General features: G+C 44.5%; 1 protein-coding gene across 15 annotated transcripts in view; it reads right to left on the reverse strand.

The window, feature by feature from the left end:
• Nucleotides 1-25,472, reverse strand: part of CSNK1G1 (casein kinase 1 gamma 1) — a 258,375-nt gene that overhangs the window by 96,557 nt on the left and 136,346 nt on the right. The window contains exon 2 of one of the 15 annotated variants that reach the window (XM_073363214.2): nucleotides 3,680-3,883. The exons of the other annotated variants lie outside the window; for them this stretch is intronic. Coding sequence (XP_073219315.1) covers nucleotides 3,680-3,782 — 103 coding nt within the window. The 5' untranslated portion in view covers nucleotides 3,783-3,883. The remainder of the gene's footprint in view (nucleotides 1-3,679; nucleotides 3,884-25,472) is intronic. 15 annotated transcript variants of the gene reach the window in all.

The following is a 25,472-nucleotide window of genomic DNA, read 5'->3' on the forward strand; positions in this document are numbered from 1 at the left end:
CTGCCAGCTCTGGGTGAGAAGGTAAAACATTGCCTTGTGCTGAGAATCTGGCAGAACAGGGACAGGGACTAGTCGCTGGAGTGTAAACATGCATTTCATTTAATCCCATAAATTAAACCTGCAAAAATTTAATTCAAAATTATATGAACACAAAATTCTCAGAGGAAGAAAAAAAAGCACAAGAATTCACCATCTCTTTCAAAATAGCCAAAAAGTTGAATCCTTTAAGAAATAAGTTTCAGAGTAACAGCCGTGTTAGTCTGTATTCACAAAAAGAAAAGGAATACTTGTGGCACCTTAGAGACTCATCAATTTATTTGAGCATAAGCTCATCGGATGAAGTGAGCTGTCGCTCACAAAAGCTTATGCTCAAATAAATTGGTTAGTCTCTAAGGTGCCACAAGTACTCCTTTTCTTTTTAAGAAATAAGATATCTTCAAAAAGGACAAAAATTACAGTTGAAAGATCACCACCTCAGGTATTCAGACTTGACCATTGTCACTTCTCTCTTCCCAGGATGTGATAAAAATAACAAAAGACTGATATATCATTATTTATTAAGTATAGCTGCTTTCAGAATTACCTCCACTTGGAGCTTATCATAAGCATGATGCTGTGCATGCTTCTTTCTTACTGAACAAATTCCTTTATGGGATATGGTGGAACTTCTCAATATAGCAGAGTGGGAGCAGTAAGTGTTGAGGACAGGTCAGTTGTACAGACTAAGCTGAATCACTTGGGTAGGTGGACTCATTTGAACATGCATTTGAACACAGCCAAATGTAAGATTAACAAGGATGAAAAAGCGTACATCACACTTACAAAATGGGGAACCATATCCTGAAAAGCAGTGACAATGAAAAAGGATTTAGGGGTCATGACAGATTACCAGTTGAACATGAGCTCCTAATGTGATGCTGCAGTTAAGGGGGTTAATGTGGATTCTTGGATGTATAAACTGGGGAATATCAAGTAAAGAGGTAACATGACCTCTGTTTTCACTGGAATAACTTACTTAGGGACATAGTGGATACTCCATCACTTAAAGTTTTTAAATAGAAACTGGATATATTTCAAAATATATGTACTATAGCTCAAACAGAAGTTATAGGTTTAATGCAGAAATTGCTAGGTAGGGTTCACTGGCCTGTGCTACGCAAGTGGTCCAATTAGTTGATCCTTTTGGTCTTACGATTTAGTTCTTCCCTACTAGCTGGAACAATGTAAGTAAATTGTGGCTCTTAATGGAGAAATCTATATGGAACTTATGATTTAGTGACAGATACAAGAGCATCTCCATATCAGGATTTTATAAGTGGCTTTCAATTACTCTGCCAGACAAATCCTATGATGTAAATGCTACCTGCACCCAACAGTTTATTCATACAGTATGTGTCTCCAAGTTCAGAGACTCTTTTGTTGTGAAAAGAAAAGGAGTACTTGTGGCACCTTAGAGACTAACCAATTTATTAGAGCATAAGCTTTCGTGAGCTACAGCTCACTTCATCTGATGAAGTGAGCTGTGGCTCACGAAAGCTTATGCTCTAATAAATTGGTTAGTCTCTAAGGTGCCACAAGTACTCCTTTTCTTTTTGCGAATACAGACTAACACGGCTGTTACTCTGAAACCTGTCTTTTGTTGTGGTAATAGATGGTAATGTTGTGCTAAATTGCTGTATAAACACTCAGGATGAAACACCACACAAACAGTAAGTAAGGGGACTATTTGAGCTTAAGTACCCTTTGCCTGGGCAGTGAAATCTTTCCTGAGGTTCCTTTGTATTGCAAAGCATCTGCACAAAATAAATACCCAGGCTTACCTTTTCAGGGCATGTGGTCTTACCTGGCTAGTTTTTAGATAAGGGTTTCCCAGGTGAAAAGAGGGAGGGACATGTGGTGTCACCTACATGAAGATTTAAAGGGGTGATTTTAGCACATTAGCTAATACAACTTGACCAGTTAACATGTGTTAAGCACAATGTGCCTTGTTAAGGCTAGACATGGTAACTAGTATTAATACACATGGTAACTAGTATGTGCTAATACCATACCTTAAATCAGTGGTCACCAACTAGTCAATCGCGATAGACTGGTCAGTCCTGGAGATTCTCCCAGTTGATCGCGATCTCCGGCAGTGCAGCAGGGCTGCTGCTAAGGAAGGCTCCCTGCCGGGCCCAACCCCACACCACTCCCGGAAGTGGCCAGCATGCCCCCACTACCCAGGTGTAGAGGGGTTTCTGCGCGCTGCTCCTGCTTGCAAGCACTGCCACTGCAGATCCCATTGGCCGGGAACAGGGAACTGCAAAGAGGGACAGTGTGCAAAGCCACGTGCCTCCCCCGGGGGCTGCAGGGGTGCATTGGTCCTTTCCGGGCGTGGCATGGGGCTGGGACAGGCAGGGAGCCTGCCTTAACCCCACTGCACTGCCGACTGGGAACCGCCTGAGGTAAGTGCCACCCGGCAGGAGCCTACATCCCAACCCCCCTCCCAAAGCCAGCACCCCATACCCCCTCCTGCACCCCAAGCCCCTGCCCCAGCCCTGAGCTCCCGCCTGCACCCCATACTCCCTGCCCCGCCCCCTCCTGCACCCAAACTCCCTTCCAGAGCCCACACCCTCCTGCACTCCAGTCCCCTGCACACAGGCCCAGCCCAGAGCCTGCACCCCCACCCAAACCTCAACCTCCTGCCCAGTTAAAGTGGGTGAGGGTGGGGGACAGTGAGCAACGGAGTGAAGGGGAGATGGAGTGAGTGGGGCAGGGCTTTGGGGAAGGGGCGGGGCCTTAGGGAAGGGGCAGAATAGATCCTGGCTTGCCCTTAAACTCCAAAAGTGATTCTGGGCATAAAAAGGTTGGAGACCACTGCCTTCGATCATAGGCACTGACTCTGAAAAAAATTAAATGTGTGCTTACTACCCACTGGCAGCCAGCTCCCTGCTCCCCCGCAGCGCCTCCCTGTTTGGTGCCCCGCCAATCAACTCTTCCCACCTGCCACAATCAGCGGTTTCGTGGCATGCAGGGGGCTCGGGGAGGAAGAGGTGGAGTGGCGCCAGGAAGAGGCGGAGAAGGGGTGGGGACTTGGGAGAAGAGGTGGGGTGGGGGCGGGACCTGAGGTGGAGCAGGGGGTTGAGCACTCCCCGGGCCTGGAGGCAGCCGGTGCCTATGCCTTAAATCTTATTATAAACAATGCAAGTATGTTTAAACTAGGATTCCAGGAGAGCCCAAGGGAGACAGATGCCCAAGATATCTCTTGGTAAAAGGACAGTGGTGCTTTAATCAAGGTTTCTGCAAGTGGGAGTTGCAGTGTTGCTAACTCTCAGGATTTTGTCATGAGTCATGATAATTATGGTTTTCCTTAAAGCCCCAGCTTCTGGAGTCATGTGGATAGGTGATGATTTCAGCCTTCGTTGAAAAGAAAAAAAAAAGTAAACTTCTAGCCCTCCTGTCTGTGGAAATAGCCTCAAAATGTGACCCCACTGCACCCTAAAGACTCAAAAAGCTGAAGGCAAATAAAAAGAACACCAAATCTATTATTTTTCATAATCTCATGATTTTAGTGAGCCCGACTCATGATCTGTGAACATTTGGGGTTGGCAATACTGGAGATGCCTGTATACAGTCTCTGATCTCTGTTCAAGGAATCAATGTGTACATTTTGCTAAAAACAATTCACACTAGAAGATACCTTGGTTCTGAGTCACCCGTTTCTGCTCCCACTGTGTGGAAAAGTGACCCACATGGTCCAAAAAACTACCACCACCGATCAAGGGAGCAATACCATCTTCCATTTCAACAAGAATAATTGCAGCATCAGTCTTCTAGTTAAGAGTCCAGAACTTCTCTAACGCAGCCTTCCAAGTTAAGCACTCAGTTACTACAGTGGAGGATGCTATTTAAAAGAAAAATCCTTAAATAGTCAGATAATAAGATAGAAAATATCATATTGACTCTATATAAATTCATTGTACGCCCACATCTTGAATACTGCGGGCCACGGGTGTGGACTTTCCATTGTGCCAGGGGGTGCTCGACTCCTGGCTCTGCCCCAGACCCCACCACTTCCCTCAAGGCCACACCCTTGCCCTGCCCTACCTCTTCCCCCCCCCCCCACCCATGCTCTGACTCTTCCCGCCCTGTTCTGACCCCTCCCCTGAGTATGCTGCGTCCTTACTTCTCCCCACTCCAGACTCCTGCATGCCATGAAACAGCTAACCGCGGTGGGCTGGAGGCGCAGGGAGGGAGGGGGAAGTGTTGATCAGCGGGGCCCGCCAGCGGGCAGGAGACACTAGGGGGAGAGGGAGATGCTGAGAGGGGGGTTGCCAGTGGGTGCTCAGCATGCTGTGTGCAGACCTAGTCACCCCATCTCAAAAAAGATTGGAATTGGAAAAGGTAAAGAAAAGGGCAACAAAAAAAGAATAAGGGTATGGAACAGTTTCCATATATAGATTGGTTCATAAGACTGGGACTTTTCAGTTTGAAGTATTACTTCACATCACACACAGTCAACCTGTGGAACTCTTTGCCAGGGGATGCTGTGAAGGTCAAGACTCTAACAGGGTTCTAAAAAGAATCAGATAAGTTCCTGGAGGATAGGTCCATCGATGGCTAGTAGCCAGGATGGGCAGGAATGGTGTCCCTAGCCTCTGTTTGCCAGAAGCTGGGAATGGGAAACAGGGGATGGATCACTTGATGATTGCCTGTTCTGTTCATTCCTTCTGAAGCACCTGGCATTGGCCACCTGTCAGAAGACAAGATACTGGGCTAGATGGACCTTTGGTCTGACCCAGTATGGTTGTTCTTATGTTCTTATCCTTTATGTGGGAAAAGCTATCTGACCCTAAACAAAGGGTTGGCATTTGATGCAAGGATATATCGTACCAGATCAGCCAGTGGAAATCTTGCAAAAGGCTATCTATGCTACAGGCACTAAAAAGCAACATAAGTATTATACAAACAAAATAAAACCTATTGTGAGATCTCAAACCAAAAGCAGTGAACAGGACTTTTGACTTTGCAACCTGAAGTTCTTATTTAGAGCAAAAAGTTTATTTTTCAAGGAAGAGAACTCATAATTATAGGATATACACAAACAAGATGACAAATAGCAAATATGTAAAGTAGCCCTACACAGGGTCATAATTAAAGCTGACAAACTTCAAATGGTAAATAGGGCATTTTTTTAAAACAAAATGAGCATATTAAGCCATGGGAACAGATTACACTATATGGAGAAGGATGTCTTAATTATAGTCTTTAAATCAGGGTGAAATTCGGTCTCCCCACTGAAGTCAATAAGAGTTTGCCACTAATTGCAATGTAAACATACCCACAGAAGTCAGACATTTGTGGCTGGCCCATGCCAGCTGATTGGGACTCTTGAGGCTCAGATTAAGGCCTGTTTAATTAATGTGCAGACCTGGAGCTCTGCGACGCTCCTGTTTCTCAGGCTCCTGAAGTCCACGCTCCCACCTGAGCATCTACACCGCAATTCAATAGCCCCTTAGCTCAAGCCCACATGAGCCCAAGTCATTTTTATGGGCTAGCTACAGGTGTCTAACTGCAGTGTGGACATGCACTGGCCAGGATTTTACCCCCTACATGGTCTTTCTAAAAGATAAGCTCCAATTCAACCAGAAGTTGAATTTCTGCATTTAGCCCAACAATGGGTGAAATCTACTGCTTGTGTTATGTAGGTGCTCCTATTAAGATGGTGAGCATGCTCCCTTCTGACCTTACAATCTATGAATCTATGAAGTACTAACTATAAAAACAGGAGAGCAAAAGCTTTATGAAAGATCAAGTTTTGTTAAAAGGAATAAATTTTAAACAACTTTCCTAAATGCGGGTTCCTTTAAACTTGACTTAGCAGGCCATGAAATTATTTTTTATATCTCAAGGTACGACTGAAAAACCCTGTATCACAGTTAATTCTCAGACTGTTTCAAAACTGAAGACATCATAAGGAAAGCCTTAGGCAAGCAGTAAAAAAGTGTGTGTCACCAGTTCTCTCCAATATATTTCACATTGTACATAGCAGAAGCAGTTTCTGGCAACAGCTGAATCAAATGAAGCAGAAGAACACTGCCATTCACTGAAGTCACTGAATAATGTCAGCCATGTGTCACCATCCCAACACAGTAATAAAGGTTTACAACACTAGGAATTCCCTCATTAACCGTGAGACAGACTCATTACAACTTGACATTATCAGAATGGCATTGAGAGGTCAACCTGCTGGACAGAGAGCCAACATGTGGCGATACCAATGGACCTGCAAAAATATGGACAGGAATAAGTTGAAAGCTCTGGAAACAAAACCATTTTAAATGCAATAGATTCAATTCAGGTGCCAGCAGTGTACATTCCTCCATGTTCTGAAAGATCTACTTGACTGAGTAACTGTACCTACCAATACAAGGCAGATTTTGTGGTCTAACTGTTGGGAGCTGAATGAACAGTTCCAGACTGACAGTAACCAAGACTGACCACCTTCTCTGTTAAAGATCACACCGAACTTTAACCAGCTGAAAAGTGAAGACTTGCACCTTAAAGTGCCTACATCTTGTTGTAGAAGAATACTTTAATTTGTGACCCATTTGATCCTTGATCTTTCTCTCCTGAGACATCCACAAGGGGACCAACTGAGATACTGACTGCTTTTGTGAAGTGAAGCTCTCCCCCAGGAATAAGACAGACTACAGCTAACTTCACAAACCAATTAACTGCTACCCTATGGTACCAACTGAAAATAACTTCTGGTTATTTTCAAACTTGGGCAGTTAAGAGGCTCCTTATACCATGACTACCTCCTAACCCTCCTGCCAAACTATGTATTACCTAAGATGTTTCTTCGTTTTTAGAGCACAGAATTCTTTACAAAGCAACTGCACGTATCCACTGTAGTTCACTCTTCACCAAATTCAAATGGTAAAAACTGGGGTTTAAGAAATTGTATAGCCTTGGTACAGCTACCTTTTCTTTTAATACTAACTTTCGCATTCAAGTTATCACTACAGAATCCCCTTTTAACAATCACTAGCAAAAAATCTTCAGCCGTATATTAAACACACAAAGTAAATACTTTAAACATCTCAAATGTAAAGTAAGGCTTTTATTTTAATAATTTCTTATTTCTTTCCCTTTAGCCATATTATACACACACACACACACACACAATTAACTGCCTTTTGAAGGACAGAGAAAAAGTTGAGATGGTTTGGAGCAGCTGCTGCTGAAGTCCAATCCAGCTTCCTTTAAGGGAAATTGAGACAAACGCATGCAAGATGGGAAGGAAAAGAAACAAAACTGAAAATGCAGCTTGCATTTCTGGTACTGACTTTCACTTGCATTCTTGCTGGTGGAAAAACATAGACCAAGCACTCAGTCTAATATCAGCCACTCTGAGACTTAATGAATTTGTACTAGCATCAGGCTGTTTAAAGCAGTGTTTCTCAACGATCGGTCCATGGACCGGTGCTGGACCCTGAGATCTCCCTGACACAGTTTAGGAAGACAGCAAGCCAGTCCCTGGTATCAAAAAAGTTGAGAAACATTGGTTTAAAGAATTGCTTTTAGTTTGCCTACCAGCAACAGGCTCACAGCAGTGTTGAGAAGGTGGAGGAGTCCTGTCTAGATAAGCCAAACTCTTATTAGGCAGGTTTCAGAGTAACAGCCGTGTTAGTCTGTATTCGCAAAAAGAAAAGGAGTACTTGTGGCACCTTAGAGACTAACCAATTTATTTGAGCATGAGCTTTCGTGAGCTACAGCTCACTTCATCGGATGCATACCGTGGAAACTGCAGCAGACTTTATATATACACAGAGAATATGAAACAATACCTCCTCCCACCCCACTGTCCTGCTGGTAATAGCTTATCTAAAGTGATCATCAGGTGGGCCATTTCCAGCACAAATCCAGGTTTTCTCACCCTCCACCCCCCCACACAAATTCACTCTCCTGCTGGTGATAGCCCATCCAAAGTGACAACTCTTTACACAATGTGCATGATAATCAAGTTGGGCTATTTCCTGCACAAATCCAGGTTCTCTCACATTCCCCCCACCCCCATACACACACAAACGCACTCTCCTGCTGGTAATAGCTCATCCAAACTGACCACTCAGTTTGACCACTCAGAAGACAAAGGGGGGAGAGAGAGAGGGGGGAGAAATAAGGCGAGGAAGGAAAATGACACATAAAGGAGGGACTACATCACAAATCCAAGATTCATGCCCCAGGTGTCATTCAGGTTTTAGATGACGCCAGGGGCACGTGCAGGAATTTTAATTTGACCGCTTCTGGAGGGGAACGTTAAATAAGCACAAATGAAAGGTTTGCTTTCCACCCCAATCCTGCCATTTCTCCAGAAGCCTCTGGAGCATTCTGCATTCTCCAGCAGCGAGGATGCAGCAGCTACCCCTGGCAGCAGCACTCTGTGTCTCTGCAACCCAAGGAAGGAGGAAGCAGCAGGGTGGCTAGCTGCCAGATGAGCACCTCCTCCCCCCATCCTTACAGCTGCTGCTTTTCTTTCCCTGCTGCTGGAGTCCCAGTGCTGCTGCCTGCTTTGCAGATCCCCTGCTGAGGTGAGTCAGGTGGTGAAGGCTGAGGCAACTGGTGGGATTCCAGCAGTAGGGAAGGAGAAGCAAGCTGCAGCTGTAGGGAGGAGGTGCTTAGCCAGCAGCCAGCCGCTTTGCTGCTTCCTCCCTCCCTGGGCAGCAGAGACAGATGGGGGGTGGTATACCCCTACTTTCCCCCCCTTGTGCAGCCCCGGGATGAAGCCAATGAAGGTAGCACTGTCATCTGGTTTCCTCTTTCAGCTCCGGTCAAGATGCCTTTCAGAATCAAAATGACAAAGGCCCAACGGTATCAGGAGAGGGTAGGACTAGCATCAGCCATGATGGTAAAGCTTACTTCTTCCAGTCCAGGTGTCCCTTTCTCCCCATTTAGTGACCATCAGATAGGATAAACAATGTCCAAGAAGGGACAGCAACCTCATTCCATTTGAATTAACCAAATCAAAACACATCTGATTTCTACCATAAACATCCTTCTATCATATCCAGAACTCTTCAGCTCGTTGCCATGCCAACCTGTCACTAGCAGGAGACTAGAAGACCCCTTACCACCATCCTTTTTATTTAAACAATCCAGTTTATTATCTGTCAATTTGACTCAAACTTTTGCTGACAAACAATGTAACAGGCTGAGGTAACTTTTGTAAACCTGGACAACTTAGGTACAGGCCTCTGCCCAACAAGCTTTTGGGATTAGCACAATATAAATATTATATCCACCATCCACCACGAAAATTCAGTGAGAAGTTCTTAAAAATTAAAGCCACTACTATAATAGCAAAAATGTTGCGAAGAAAAAAGGGGAATCAGTGAATAAAATTCCCACTTCTACATACAACTTCTCTCTTCTGCATACAGTAGATAATGACACTATGCTCACGAAATATTCAAAGCTATACTAATTGGATTATGTAGCCTTCTCTTTAATTCTTTTTTTCCTTCCAATATTAAGATAACAGGCAGTAATAGTCCATACTGACTTTTCGAGAGAGAAAAGACCAAAGTGTGTCCAACTCTTCTGGTTATGTTCACAGAGTCAGATTCTATTCCTGTCTTTTGGAGTCCATGCCAAACATTAATCTGTGTACACATGATTTCTCTTGAACGCCTGTTAGTGACTCATCTTTTTAGCAATTTCAGGTACTTTAGACTTAAAATTCCTATTTGGTAGGTGTTTTGAAAAACACCTAATAAATTAAGTGACAAAAATATTTTTCCTAATTATTATTTTTTTAAGACTGCAGGAACTTGTTTACATCTCAGAACTGCAGCATTATGCTAATACATTATAAGCAGAAAGTTAAACTGACTTGTCCATGTGAAACAGTATAAATGGGAAATGTAAATTGGAAGTATTAAATTATATGTAAACAAACATTGGCAAAGAACATTTTAATATATAATTAACCTGAGGTACCTTTCTCTTTGCCCTTCTGGTTTATGAGCCTCTTATCCTCAGACTACTGTGGTATCCATATGAGTGTACCCCCACTCTAATTTCTCTAACCTCTCTTGCGAGACACTGTCATTCTTATTACCTTATTGTCCTCATTCTTGCATATCCTCTCTGTAAATGGTGCTTGAAATTGCTCATCCTATTCCAAATGGGTTCTCAGCAACCCTTTTGACACTGCCATAATGATCTCTTCTGATTCATACTCTCCCCTCTCCATCTCAGTGCACCACTTGCTTTCTGAACTGAGCTCTCTTGTTATTGCCAACCCTCATTACAACATCTTCCTTCTCCTTTGATGAGGTATTGAGTCATCTCCTTTGTAAAAATGCTAATGCCATGATGTTACTGCACAGTCTGATTAGCTACAGTAGCACATTCCACTTGGGTACAGCATGGAGCCTTCAGCAGGTGAGAATGGCTCTTGTCCTCTGGCTTTGAGTCCTGCAGAGCCAAGGCAGTGTGCTTCTAGCAGCAATTAACATACTTTGGTGACATTGTAGGCGTGTTGGTCCCAGGATACACACACAAAGTAGGTAAGGTAATATCTTCTTTGGCGCAACTCCTGCTGGTGAGGGAGACAAGCTTTTGAACTACACAGAGCTCTTCCTCAAGTCTGGGAAAGGTACTCAGAGAATCAAAGCTAAATACCAGGTCAAACATAGTTTAGCATAAGTGGTTAGTACACATTCTAAAGGGACTATTCAAGGTGACGTGGCCAGTTAACACCCCTATAGTTATAGGACAAAAAGGAAAAGAGTACTTGTGGCACCTTAGAGACTAACCAATTTATTTGAGCATGAGCTTTCGTGAGCTACAGCTCACTTCATCGGATGCATACTGTGGAAAGTACAGAAGACATTTTTATACACACAAACCATGAAAAAATGGTTCACCTGCACATCCACCAATGTGATATATGCCATCATGTGCCAGCAATGCCCCTCTGCCATGTACATTGGTCAAACTGGACAGTCTCTACGTAAAAGAATAAATGGACACAAATCAGATGTCAAGAATTATAACATTCATAAACCAGTCGGAGAACACGTCAATCTCTCTGGTCACGCAATTACAGACATGAAGGTCGCTATCTTACAACAAAAAAACTTCAAATCCAGACTCCAGCGAGAAACTGCTGAATTGGAATTCATTTGCAAATTGGATACTATTAATTTAGGCTTAAATAGAGACTGGGAGTGGCTAAGTCATTATGCAAGGTAACCTATTTCCCCTTGTTTTTTCCTACCCCCCCCCCCGACGTTCTGGTTAAATTTGGATTTATGTTGGAAATGGCCCACCTTGATTATCATGCACATTGTAGGGAGAGTGGTCACTTTGGATGAACTATTACCAGCACGAGAGTGAGTTTGTGTGTGCATGGGGGTGGGGGGTGAGAAAACCTGGATTTGTGCTGGAAATGGCCCACCTTGATTATCATACACATTGTAAGGAGAGTGATCACTTTAGATAAGCTATTACCAGCAGGAGAGTGGGGTGGGAGGAGAGAAAACCTTTTGTAGTGATAATCACCCATTTTTTCATGGTTTGTGTGTATAAAAACGTCTTCTGTACTTTCCACAGTATGCATCCGATGAAGTGAGCTGTAGCTTACGAAAGCTTATGCTCAAATAAATTGGTTAGTCTCTAAGGTGCCACAAGTACTCCTTTTCTTTTTGCTAATACAGACTAACACGGCTGTTACTCTGAAACAGGACAAAAAGGGGGATTTATGGTTTATTACAACAATCTGTAACCCACTAACCACTTATGCTTAACTATGTTTGACCTTGTATTTAGCTGCGACACGGAGCCCTAGTCTACACTACCGAGTTAGGTCGACAGAAGCCAGCTTACATCGACCTAACTATGGAGGTGTATATACAACAATGCTCCTCCCACGGCTTTAACTCGCCTGCTATGCCAACCTAAAAAATACCACCTCAGCAAGAGGTGTAGCACTTAGTGTCATTGAAGACACTATGTGCTTATGTCAACATAAATGGCCTCCAGGAGGTGTCCCACCGTGACCACTCCGGTCACCATTTTGAACTCTGCTGCTCCACAGCCAGATACACAGGTATACACCCCTCCCCTTCTAAAGCCCTGGGAAGTTTTCAAATTGCTCTTCCTGTTTGCTTGGCACAGAGAGCTAACATAGCAACTTCCCAGCTTCACAGAGTAAGTACACTTCTGCCTTGAGTACACTGGAGATGGTGGATTGGTCAGGTCTGTGGGGAGAGGAGGCTGTGCAGTTACAACTGTTTTCCAGCCACAGGAACTTTGACATCTATGGAGAAATTGCTTGGGGCATGGAAGAGAAGGGCTATGATCGGGATATGCAGCAGTGCCATGTTAAAAATCAAGAAGCTGTGGCAGGCATACCAGAAGGCAAGGGAGGCAAATAGCCGCACACATGCTGCTTCAACAAGGAGCTGCATGACATCCTCAGCAGTAACCCCACCCCCACCGCCAAGAGCCCTGTGGATACTTTGGGTGGGGAGGGTTGGAGTCACTGGAGTGAACCACAAGGACGATGTGCTGGACGACGAAGGGGAGGTGGAAGAGGATGGGGGGCAGGCGACAGGGAGATCCAGTGGCATGGCAAGCCATGACCTCTTTTTGATTCTTGAGCAGTCTAGCCACTCCCAGCAGTCCAGCTGTTCTGAGCTTGATGCCTGGGAGGGAACCCCTGGTAAGTACTCAGTTTGCTTCAATACTGCAGGGACATATCGGCTCATGTACTACTTTTTAAAATCAGGCTAGAAGAGGTAGAGAAATAACCAATACAGGTACAGTTGCTATCTGCTTCTCATTCCCCTGTAGAGCTACGCAGAGTGGGCCCTGTGGAACAGTTTGATTATGCACACCAGGATGTCCTGTGAATCCTCCATAGAGATCTCCAGAAAACTTTCCTGGAGGTAATCTGCAATCCTCTGCTGAAGGTTTCTTGGGTGGGCTGCCTGGTTTCTTCCCCCATGATAGGATACTTTGCCACACCACTCAGCAATTACTTCAGCAGGCACCACTGCAGCGCACACGCTAGCAGCATATGGACCTGGTCAGCAGCCAGATGGATGCAGGAGCTGTTCCACTGCAGCCATGGTTACCCTCAGGAGTGAAATATCAGCTACAATCACCACCTGTGGAAAATGGTTTCAGTATTCAGTACAACACCACTCTGCGCTTGTACTGATAATCCAGTGCTACCCCCACTTGTTATCCCATCTCGCCCCTTCCCCCTCAGGCTATGCTGACCATGGCTGGGGCTGCCACAGTGCTCTAAGACTCCCAAGGGAAAGTGAGAAAGTTGTGCTTGTAACTTCTTTGGATCAAGGGGTGTAAGTCCACTAACACTGTTTCTTTATGAGCTGCAGATGTGGCCTTGAGGGTCTCTTCATGCACACCGGTGGAGTGGCTTGGCCAGATAAGGAGGAGAAAGAAGAGGACTAAAGACGACATGTTCCAGGAGGTCCTGCAAGCCTCTGGTACTTCAGATTATGAGCAGAGAGCTTGGAGGGTAGCAATCAATGAGAAAATGCAGAGAGATAGTGAGGACAGGAAAAATGGGCAGCAGGAGGTAACTCTGCTCAGGGAGCAAACAAACATGCTGCAGTCTCTGATTGACCAGGCTGAACATATCCATGTTAGTCTCCCACTGCAGCCCATATAGGATTGCATTCCAGGACCTCCCTTTGCTCCCCCTCCTCCACTTTCCATATATCTTCTGGGGCCACAACAGTACTCAAGGCACTCCACCCCGTGGGAGATGAAACACTGACAGCTGCACATACACCAGTGAGGCTTCACAGCTGGGTGTATGTGCTTGTGAATTCTGTGTTTCTTCCCCTTTAAAGGTACTTTTCCTTGTATGCATTAAGTTTACCTCAGCACTACCTGGGTAATGTTTGCATGGGTGTGGAATAAAAATCTACTTATGGAAACGGAATGAATCTACTATTCTCCAAAATATGGTGACTGATGCTAATACACAATAGCAATAAGTGCCTTTGCATTGTTACACTAGCAAACTTATTACACAGTTCGGCAGCAGCAGCGATCCTTTGGGATGTTTTTCTGTGATCAGGACAAGGCGATTTTCCTCAAAAGTGATAGTTCCTTTTCTTACAAGTCTTCACCCACACAGTCCCAAAAAACAATACCACATTGTTACATTACATCAACACACATTACTGTGGCTCATTGTTAAAATGGTCCTTCAAAGCCTCTCTGATCCAAATAGCTGCCCTTTGAGCCCCTCTTATAGCACTGGTATCTGGCTGCTCAAAATCAGCAGACAGCCAATCCACCTCTATGTTCCACCCCTGAGGAAACTTCTCCCCCTTTGCTTCACATATATTATGGAAGCGCACTGCAGGCAGCTATGATCAATGGGATATTGTTCTCAGTGAGGTCTAATCTCCTGAGGAGACAGCATCAGTGACCTTTTAAGCAACCAAAGGCACATTTAACTATCATTCTGCACCTTCTGAGCCAGTTGTTGAAGCACTCCTTGCTGCTGTCAAGGTAACCAGTGTACAGCTTCATGAGCCATGGGAGCAAGGGGTAGGCTGGGTGGCCCAGGAGCTCTACTGGCATTTCCACATCCCCAGTGGTAATCCTGTGGGCTGGAAAGAAAGTCCCTGTTTGCAGCTTTCTGTAAAACTGATGAATCTCAGCATTTGTAATCAATTCATCCCATTTAATACCTAGTATTTGTCTAAAGCACCAGCTTTAATAGGCATTTAGACATCTGTATCTTTGGTGGATTTCCAGCTTTCACATCCATATATCAAGATGGAAGTAACGTTTGAGTTGAAGGTCTTTAACTTTTGGTCTTTAAGTTGTAGATTTTCAATGACCAAATCTTGTTTACACATCTGCAGCCTTGCCAATTTGTGACATTTCCTTCTGGACATCCCCACTGGCTTGCATGTTACTGTCAAGATATGCGACTTGACTTGCTTCTTGTATTCCTTTGCCTTCTTAAGAAATGCTTGAGTTGGTAGTTGCTGGGGTTCTCATTAGGATTGATTTTTCATAACTTAACATTGTTTTGCAGTAGGGGGTTTGAAATGCTGGACAGTCTTTCAGTCTTTGCTAGCATGTTGGCTGAGCTGTCACTTACAAGATCAGCTGCAAGATCTAAATCTCCTAATAGGTTTAACCATTCACTCAAGCCTGCATTTTCTTTACTGTGCATGTTGCACCTTGCTCTAAACCCTTGATTGTTATTTTTGCGGGCATGCCAACAACACTTCAGGATGTTATAGAATGAATTACAACGGAGGCTATCAAATGCTTGTTTGAATTATGAAGTTTATGATGAGTAGTTCTTGCCATTCAATGCTCTCTTCTATGATTATTCTCAGGATAAAAATTTGGTTGACAAATGATCTTCTGCTCTTCCCTTACCTTTGTCTCAACCACTTGCTTTATTCTGCTTATGATGATACCGCAGAAGACTTTACCAATCACTAAAAGGAGATATTGCTATTGCTTAGGTCACTTTTCTTTGCTATTTTGATTATAATGCCTTTCCCATTGTTAGGAGGCTTTTCCTGGTACCATACTTTGTTGAAAAGTTCAGCAATTTTATCAATAGGCTCACAGCAGGCTCACAGCAAGCTTCCAGAGTTTTCCCTGTGACTTGGTCTTCACCTGCAGCTTTCCCAAGTTTTAACTTTATTGCCTCTTGCACTTCACAGAAATGTGAGAGCAATTTTTGCATTTATTTGATACTTCACTGCAGCCCAAACTACATAAAGAAAAGTTAATTTAGAAGAATTCAGATCTATTTGAGTCAACGAGGATACCTCCTGTATCTTAGCAGGAAGTAATGGTATAATGAATCCAGTATACTGAATAGCGTTGGAGCAATTTGAGAGTACATGTTGAAGAGGTAGAGGAAAAAGATTAGAAAACAGGTGGGGAAGTGGACAGAAGAAAGAGCATAGAATCATAGAATATCAGGGTTGGAAGGGATCTCAGGAGGTCATCTAGTCCAACCCCCTGCTCAAAGCAGGACCAATCCCCAATTAAATCATCCCAGCCAGGGCTTTATCTGGCTTTGCCACTAGCAAAAACACAAATGATCTCCATTTCACCTCAAGCAGAGAGAAAAACCTAATCACCTAGTAATTTTGAAAATAATAAGTAGCAGTAGCATTTCTTATTTTCTTTGACTATTTGGACATGCTAATCTGCTGCCATTATAACTGGGCTCTGATAAGTAATGTATTTCACATTTTTCAAGTGAAAACACTGTTTTTATTTTGAGAAATTACTGAGAAATGTTCATATTTTTATTCATAAAAATGAATTCTGATTCTAGCCAAACACATTAAATGTTCTTTTCATATAGTAAATGACAACCCAAAGATAAGCAAAATGCTGCAAGTGCTTGTATTTCAAAATATATTAAGAAAGCAGTGAAAAACTAATCTGTTTAGAGGACCTAACTAAAGCTAAATGTTCTTGAGAGCCCCTCAAGCTGATATGGCAGATACGATTTACACTGGGCTTTATTAGTTCTGCTCATGCTATTTCTCTGAAGTCTATTATAACCCTAGATGATCACACAGTAGGCTGGGGCACTTAATATAGTCAAAAGTCAGTATTGTTTAAGAAATGTCAACATACAGGGAAATTAGGTAGCTCAAGGGACTGAGTGAGTTATGGAGAGAATCATTCCAATGTCACCTGTTTGAAATCCACCAAGGCTGGAACTGATTCAGTGCAGTTTCCAAGATCATAGCTGTGTGATCAGTGGCCTACAGACTCAAGCAAGTTTGAGATAGTATTTCAATTCAGGTTTCAGAGTAACAGCCGTGTTAGTCTGTATTCGCAAAAAGAAAAGGAGTACTTGTGGCACCTTAGAGACTAACCAATTTATTAGAGCATAAGCTTTCGTGAGCTACAGCTCACTCAGTGAGAGGAGAGAATGATCCAAAGAACTCGATCACAATCAACACCCTTTTTGCACATTTCAGCAAATAAGACAAGGACTGAATAGATCCAGATACTGAACTATATAGGGCCAATGATTTCAATGGGCACTCCATAAAATGCAGATGGGGTTTTTACTCTTACAATGTATTTAATCTGTCATTTTCTCATTTCTGGCAGATGACAGCTTGCATATAAAGCAACTGCTTAGAGGGAAGCCCAAAATATCAATACAATTTGAGGGTACTTACTCTTTGTGAGATAATCTTATCACTGACGAGTTTTAGCGTAAGTTGATTACTGAGTTAATTATTCATCCTTTCCTTCACAGCTAGGGACAAGTACATGATTAGAAGGAAGAAAGGAATCAAATCAAAGAATTTAACTTTGTATATAAATTCCATTACATCTTAGAATTTCAGCAGACTTACTTGCTTTGCTTTTGGGGCTTTCCCTCTGATAGAACTTTCCTATTTTAGCTAGAGGGAGTGAAAAGCTGAGGTGGTGTCTTTGTTGCTGGCAAAAAGTGTGAAAACTGAGTAGAGAAGTAGGATTACAGTAGTTTACCACATACAGCAGGACTTTCATGCTCAGACTCAGCTATATTGTGATTAACAGTTCAGTGATCATTCCAAAACACCAACAGCTAACTAGAGCATAATTATTTGAGTAACTGGGAATTACTTCTTCCTAACTAATTGTATAGCTTCCCTGCACTCAGAATGGAGAGACCATTCCACTGCAATACAGTAGCCAATAATTTAGATTTGATGCAGAGGTGACTGCCTCATTAGTGCAGCTGGATTTTTCTAAAAGTCAAAATCTCTTCTGGATGATTCTTTTGCTAAACTTCCTTGAGTTCTGAAGTAAATTTTAAACAGCTAAGGTATAAGCTCCTGCATAATAGTGCTTATAATGAATACACCCCTTCCCCAAAGCCCCACCCTGATCACTCCATCCCACCCTCCCTCCATTGCTCACTCTCCCCCACACTCACTCACTTTCACCAGGCTGGGGCAGGGGGTTGGGGAAGGGTGTGGGCTCTGGGCTGGGGCCGAGGGGTTCAGAGTGTGGGAGGGAGCTCTGGGCTAAGCCTGGGGCAGGGCATTGGGGTGCAGGAGGAAGTGAGGGGTACAAGCTCTGGGAAGGAGTTTGGGTGCAGAAGGGGGCTCCAGGCTGGGGCAGACTGTTGGAGTGCAGGAGAGAGTGCGGGCTCCGGGGTGCAGGAGAGGATCTGGGGTTCTGACTCCAGTAAGGGGTTTAAGGCTGGGGTGTGGGCTCCCGCCGGGTGGCATTTATCTCGGGTGGCTCCTGGCCGGCGGTGCAGCAGGGCTAAGGCAGGCTCCCTGCCTACCCAGGCCCATGCTGCTCCCGGAAGCAGCCAACACACCACTGCGGCCCCTGGGGGGGAGGTGGCATGTGGCTCCGCATGCTGCCATTGCCTGCGAGCACTGCCCCTGCAGCTCCCATTGACTGCAGTTCCCTGTTCTGGGACAATGGGAGCTGTGGGGGCGGTATTTGCAGGCAGGAGCAGCACATGGAGACCCCGGCTCCCTCCCAGGGGCATGCTGGTTGCTTTCAGGAGCAGCATGGGGCTGGGGCAGGTAGGGAACCTGCCTTAGCCCTGCTGCGCCACCGGACTTTTAGCAGCCAGAGATCACAATCGACTGGCAGAGGCTCCAGGATCGACCAGCCGATCATGATCTACAGGTTGGTAACCACTGCTCTAGAACTAGCCCTAGAGTCATGGCCCTTTTACATTATCAAAAAGCTCTATCAATTGCAGCACACACTTATGAACTTTTCCAGATAAATATTTTTTCCTGTATTGGTTGTGAATATTAAAGCAAAATAAACCCACCCCATTTAAATGACCCAGATTTTCTTGAAACGTTCAAGAACAATTCAAATTTGGGCTACAAGCAAGTATGTGAAATTTCACCTCAAATTAGTATTGAGAAGGTTACAGAAAGTATGACTTTTGAATTAAATGGTTCATTCAAATCCTAATGCCTTGGTTTTAAATTGTTGTGCAGCCATTTGTGATTAACTTCCTTTGGTTAAATTGGGTTTTGTTAAAGCTTTTGATGTTAAGAAAATGCTGAACTGTGTAGGCTCAGTAAGTCCTTTTGAACAATGGAACTGTCACATTAAAAGCTATATATTCTTAAGTAGGTAAAACATTAGTCCTTAGAGACTAACAGCAGGCCAGCTTCAGGGTATTAAAACAAAACTGGTTTTCAACTGAATGTAAACAATGCCTCATTGTGTTTCGGTCTTGTAATTCAAATACACTCGAGCCAAGTTTCAAACTCTCCTCAAACTTAGATTTGCTCAGTCCACCCCAATTTAATTTTTACAACACGAGCAAATAGGAAAAGCCTTGAAACTACTTAATATCACTCTCCCCTAACGAGTACAAGTCAAGAAGACTGAAGAAACTGCTTTAATCAGGGGAAGTCAAATTATGTATTGCACATCCAAAGAACTAGAGCATCAGCTATTGAAAATATTGTCATAGAATCATAGCAATGTAAGGCTGGAAGGGACCTTGAAGAGTCATCTAGTTCAGCCCCCTGTGTTAAAGCAAGACCATGTAAACCTAGACCATCTCTGAAAGATGTTTGTTCAAACTGTTCTTAAAAACCTTCAATGACAGGGATTCTACAACCTCCCTTGGAAGTCTATTTCAGTGCTTAACTATCTAATAGCTAACCTTAGGCTTTCTGCACTGTAACTCCCAAGGTGTACACACTGCCAAGCCAGTTAGTGAGCAGAAAGTGTGCAGTTGTAGCGCTCTAAAAAAACCACCCCGATGAGAGGTGTACAACTTTCTGTGCTGGAGCTACAGTGCCGCGATGCCAGTGTAGACATTGTGGTGATTACAGTGCTGCAATTGGCCTCCGGGAGGTGTCCCACAATGCCTGTTCTCTCCTCTCTGGTTATTGGTTTGAACTCTACTGCCCTGCCCTCAGGTGACCAACTGACCATATATCCCTTTGCAAATTTGAAAGTCCCCTTCCTGTTTACTTGGTGATGCGTGCAGTGGTCTCAGAGTATCTTTCCAGGTGGCCATGCCTGCTCAATGCACCAGGCAATCCCCTGCTTGGAGCAATGCTGAGCTGCTGGACCTCACCAGCATTTGGGGAGACGAGGCGGTGCAGTCCCAGCTGTGCTCCAGCTGTAGGAATTATGATACCTATGGACAGATTTCACGATGCATGATAGAAAGGGGCCATGACCAGGACACATTGCAATGTAGGGTAAAACTAAAGGAGCTGTGGAACGCCTATCACAAGGCGCAGGAGGCAAACCGCCGCTCTGGTGCTGCACCTACAAGCCACCAGTTCTACAAAGAGCTGCATGTGATACTCTGTGGTGACCCCGCCTCCACTGCGAAGGCCCCTGTGGATACTTCATTGGCTTGCGTGCCAGTCGAGAGTGGACCAAGCCAGGAGGAGGAAATCTTGGATGAAGAGGGGGAGGGGGACCCAGAGGCAGAGGATGGCTTAGAGGCCAGAGATGCATGCTATCAAGAGCTCTTTTCTACCCTGGAGGAGCCTAGCCAGTCGCAGCCATCGGATCTTGGCAAAGCACAAACAGGAGATCGGAGGACCCAGGTAAGTGAATCTGATTTTGGGAATTGCTGAAGCCATTTGTTGGGGGCAAGAGGGCTGCAGAAAGCAGGCTTGTCTCCCATCACATGCCCTCACTCCCTCACTTCACAGGAATCTCCCTCAGAGATCTCCAGGAAGCTCTCGTGGAGATACTGGACAATCCACTGTTGCAGGTTCCTCAGCAGAGCTGCTTTCCTTCTTGCCCCATTAACGGTAACTTTCCCATGCCACTGTGCCGTCATGGTGGGGGGACCATTGCTGAACACAGAGGAACTGCATAGGGGCCAGGGTGGAAGCTGCAGGCTTGGAGAAGACCCTCCCTTGACTCCCTGCTCACCCTCAGCAGCGAGATATCTTCCATAATGGTCACATCCTGTGGAAAGTGTGAGGACAAGTGTGGTTATCAGGCCCACCCCCTACAGTGCTGATTCTCCCCAAGAGCCCAGTGTACAACAGGGTCTGGGAACTGTGATTTACCCTGTCCCTGCGGCTACTTACCATTTTGGCGGTCTTGTGGCTCATGTGTGTTTGTTTGGGGTCAGCCAGTTAGTGACAGGTGTGTGAGTACTGGCTGTGTTTTAAAGCACTGAATCAGTGTTGTCTGTGTTGCAAACAATATTGTTTCTGTAAAATGTTGCATTTAAACTTCATAGAGATGACCTTGGGAGTCCAGCCTCCCTCTTTGTTATTGGCGGCAGAACGGCTGTGCAGAATTAGAAAGTGGCCACAAACAACTAAGGAGGATTTTCTATGTGAGGTTATGATGCACTCCGCCGCCGAGAAACAGGAATTGAAGGAGTGGCAGGACAGCGAGAAAAGGGACCGAAAGGAGAACGTGGCACAGCAGAAAGAAGCCACAGAGCAGCTCTTAAACATTATGGAGCACCAAGTGGACACATTCCAGGTGATACTAGCTCTTTAAACCAAGCAGCTCTGCGCCCACCCTCCCCTGCGGCCACTGTTGCAAAACTCTCTCTCATGCACCCTCCCCATTCCACCAACACGCAGTTATCAACCTCCTGGCTCCACCCCCTACCCGCAGCATTCCACTCCTCCCTCCTCACGGTCCAGAACTGTGAACTCCCACTACCCACTACACTCAACACCCATCCCTCTGCAGAAGTACAGTATCCACTGCATCGTACTCCAAAGGAGGTTAGGTATGATCCCTGGATGTACACAAATCTGTAGCCGTCCCGGGACCCCTCCGCCTCTGTAGGCCTTCCCTTCTCCCTTCCCTGCTGATGAATTTTTTCATTTGACTCTCTCCTCAGATTGAGGTCTTTTAATAAAAGAATTGTGTTTGTTTGAAAGCAATTTTATTCTACTAAGTGAAAGCAGAAAGAGCACGGCAAAGCAACATACAATTATGTTAAGGCAACTTCTTGCATCATGAGCATCAATCACCTCCTAGCATTACAAGCACTGCAATCCTGAGCATAGCAACAAATATTAGCGGGCTTTCAGCTTCAAATTGCTGCCTCAAAGCATTCCTGATCCTCATGACCCCATGCTGTGTCCCTCTAATAGCTCTGGTTACTGGCTGTTCAAACTCAGCCTCCAGGTGCTGAGCATCTGCGGTCCAGCCCTGAGTGAAGCTTTCACCCTTCCCTTCACAAATATTATGGTGCATACAGCACTCAGCTATAAGCATAGGAATACTGTCATTGGCCATGTCCAGCTTCCCATACAGGCATCACCAGCGGGCTTTTAAATGTCCAAATGCACACTCAGTCATCTGCACTTGCTCAGCCTGTTGTTGAACCACTCCTTGCTGCTGTCAAGTTACCCTGTGTATGGCTTCATAAGCCATAGCATTAAAGGGTAGGTGGGGTCTCCCAGGATCACAATGGGCATTTCAATTTCCCCTTCAGTGATCTTCTGGTCCAGGAAGGAAGTCCCTGCTTGCAGCTTCTTGAACAGGCTAGTGTTCCGAAAGATGCATGTGTCATGAACCTTTCCAGACCAGCCTGCGTTACTGTCTGTGAAACGCCCATGGTGATCGACAAACGCCTGGAGAACCATTGAGAAATACCTGTTGCAATTAATGTACTCTGTGGCTAGGTGGTCTGGTGCCAGAATTGGAATGTGCGTGCCATCTATCGCCCCTCCACAGTTAGGGAAGCCCATTTGTGCAAAGCCATCCACAATGTCACACACGTTGCCAAGAGTCACGGTCTTTCAGAGCAGAATGCGATTAATGGCCCTGCACACTTCCATCAACACGACTCCAAGGGTCAACTTTTCCACTTCGAACTGGTTGGTGACCGATTGGTAGCAGTCTGGTGTAGCCAGCTTCCACAGTGCAATTGCCACGCGCTTCTCCAACAGCAGGGCAGCTCTCATTCTTGTATCCTTGCACCGCAGGGCTGGCGCGAGCTCATCACACAGTCCCATGAACGTGGCTTTCCTCATGCGAAAGTTCTGCAGCCACTGCTCGTCATCCCGGACATGCATGACGATATGATCCCACCACTCAGTGCTCGTTTCCCGAGACCAAAAGCAGTGTTCCACTGTGGGCAGCACCTCCAAGAATGCCACAAGCAATCTCGTGTCGTGGATACTTCGCATGGCGAGATCAAGGTTGCACTCCCCTTGCCTTTGCAGTTTAAAGAATAACTCCACTGCCACTCGTGACGTGTTAGTCCAAGCCAGCAGCATACTGGTCAGCAGTTCGGGATCCATTCCTGCAGTCAGAAAGAGGTGTGCAGTACACAAACCGTTGAAAGATGATGCCAAATGCAGACAGAAGGGATTGCGAAGCAATGCATCACGGGGCACTGGGACTAGAAACAGGATGCCCTGCAAACCCCTTTGTGTTCCCACAGGTCTTAGAGCACCTCTCTATTTTGCCACTATGGGATAGCTGCCTAGAGTGCACAACTCCAAATAGTGCTACAAGTGCCGCAAGTGTGAACAAGCTATTGTGCAGGTAGCTGTCAGTGTGAACACACAATAGAGGTTTTCCTTCTGTGCTCTCTGAGCAGTGCTGTAACTGCCAGGGCTATAATTTTGCCAGTGTAGACATGTCCTAAATCTCCCTTGCTACAGATCAAGCCCATGACTTCTTGTCCTTCCTTCAGTGGACCTGGAGAATAACTGATCACCGTCCTCTTTATAACAGCCCTTAACACATCTGAATTTCATCTTGTTGAATTCAGACCAATTCTCCAATTTGTCAAGGTCATTTTGAATTCTAATCCTATCATCCGAAGTGAGAGCAACCCCTATCCACTTGATGTCATCTGCAAACGTTATAAGCATACTCCCTACTCCATTATCCAAGTCATTTATGAAAATATAGAATAGTACTGGACCAGGATAGATCTCTACAGAATCTCACTAGATACGTCCTCCCATTTTGACAGCTAACCACTGATAAGTACTCTGAGTGTGGTCTTTCAACAAGTTTTGCACCCACCTAATAGTAATTTAATCTATACCACATTTCCCTAATTTGCCTATGAGAATGTCATGTGAAACTGTGTCTTAAGCCTTTCTAAAATCAAGATATACCACATTTAACTGCTTTTCCCCATCCGCAAGGCCAATAACCCCATGAAAGGAGAAAATTAGTTTGGTTTGGCATGATTTATTCTTGACAAATCCATGGTGGCTATTCCTTATCCTCCACGTGCTTACAAACTGATTGCTTAGTAATTTGTTCCAGTATCTTTCCAGATATCAAAGTTCGGCTGACAGATCTATTATTGGTCCAGGTCTTCTTTTTAAAGATAGGTACTATCTTTGCCCTTCTCCAGTCTTCTGGGATCTCACTCATCCTCCATATGTTCTGAAAGATAATTGCTAACCGTTCCGATATTTTTTTGGGTAGTTCCTTAGTACCATACGATGCATTTCATCAGGCCCTGCCAACTTGACTACATCTAACTTATCTAAATATTCTTTAGCCTATTTTTTCCCTATTTTAGTTTGTTTCTCCTCCTCCTCATTATTAATATTGTCTAAGTATCTGGTCAAAATTTACCCTTTTAGTGAAGGCTGGTGCAAAATAGGCATTAAACACCTCAGCTTTCTTGATGTTGTCTGTTATCAGCTCCCATGTAGGGGACCTATACTTTCCCTCATCTTTCTTTTGCTCCTAATGTATTCACAGAACCTCTTATTGCCTTTTATGGAACTTGCTAAGTATAATTAATTTTGTGTCTTAGCTGTGCCTTTCTGATATTGTCCCTACATGCTTGTGCTGTTCTTTTGTAGTCAGTCATCCTTAAAAATTTGCCCATTATTCCACCTTTTTTAGGATTCCTTTTTGATTTTCAGATTAAAGAGCTCCTGATGGAGCCATACTGGCCTCTTACTATTCTTCCTATTTTTCCTTTGCATCTGGATTAGATTTTCTTCCCACGGAACTGTATCTACTAATTAAAAAAAAAAAAAAAAGCAGCAGCAGAGATAAAAAAAAAAAGCAGCAGCAGAGATTGTCATTCTGCTACCCTCACTGCTTCCTTTCCTTAGGATATAAAATCTTTGTTTCGTGATCACTTTCACCCAGACTGCCTTCAACCTTCACATTTGCGCCAATCCCTCCATTAGTCAGGATCAAGTATAAAATGGGTGACCCTTTCGTTACGTCCTCCATTTTCTGAAACAAAAATCTGTCCCTAATACTTTCCAAGAATTTACTGGATGTTTTGCCTTTCACTATTATTTTCCAATAGGTGTCTGGGTAGTTAAAGTCCCTCATTATCATCAGGTCTTGTGTTTTGGATATTTCTGTTATTTGTTTTGGCAGTGCCTCATCCACCTCTTCCTGCTAAAGTGATCTATAGTAGACCCCCTACCATGACATCGCTGATTTGGTTTGTTTTTTTCCATTTTTATCTTCACCCCGACATTGTCAACTGGTCTGCCTTCCACCTCTTT

The sequence above is a fragment of the Lepidochelys kempii genome, chromosome 10, assembly GCF_965140285.1.
Source record: "Lepidochelys kempii isolate rLepKem1 chromosome 10, rLepKem1.hap1, whole genome shotgun sequence".
In the NCBI taxonomy this organism is placed as follows: domain Eukaryota; kingdom Metazoa; phylum Chordata; order Testudines; family Cheloniidae; genus Lepidochelys; species Lepidochelys kempii.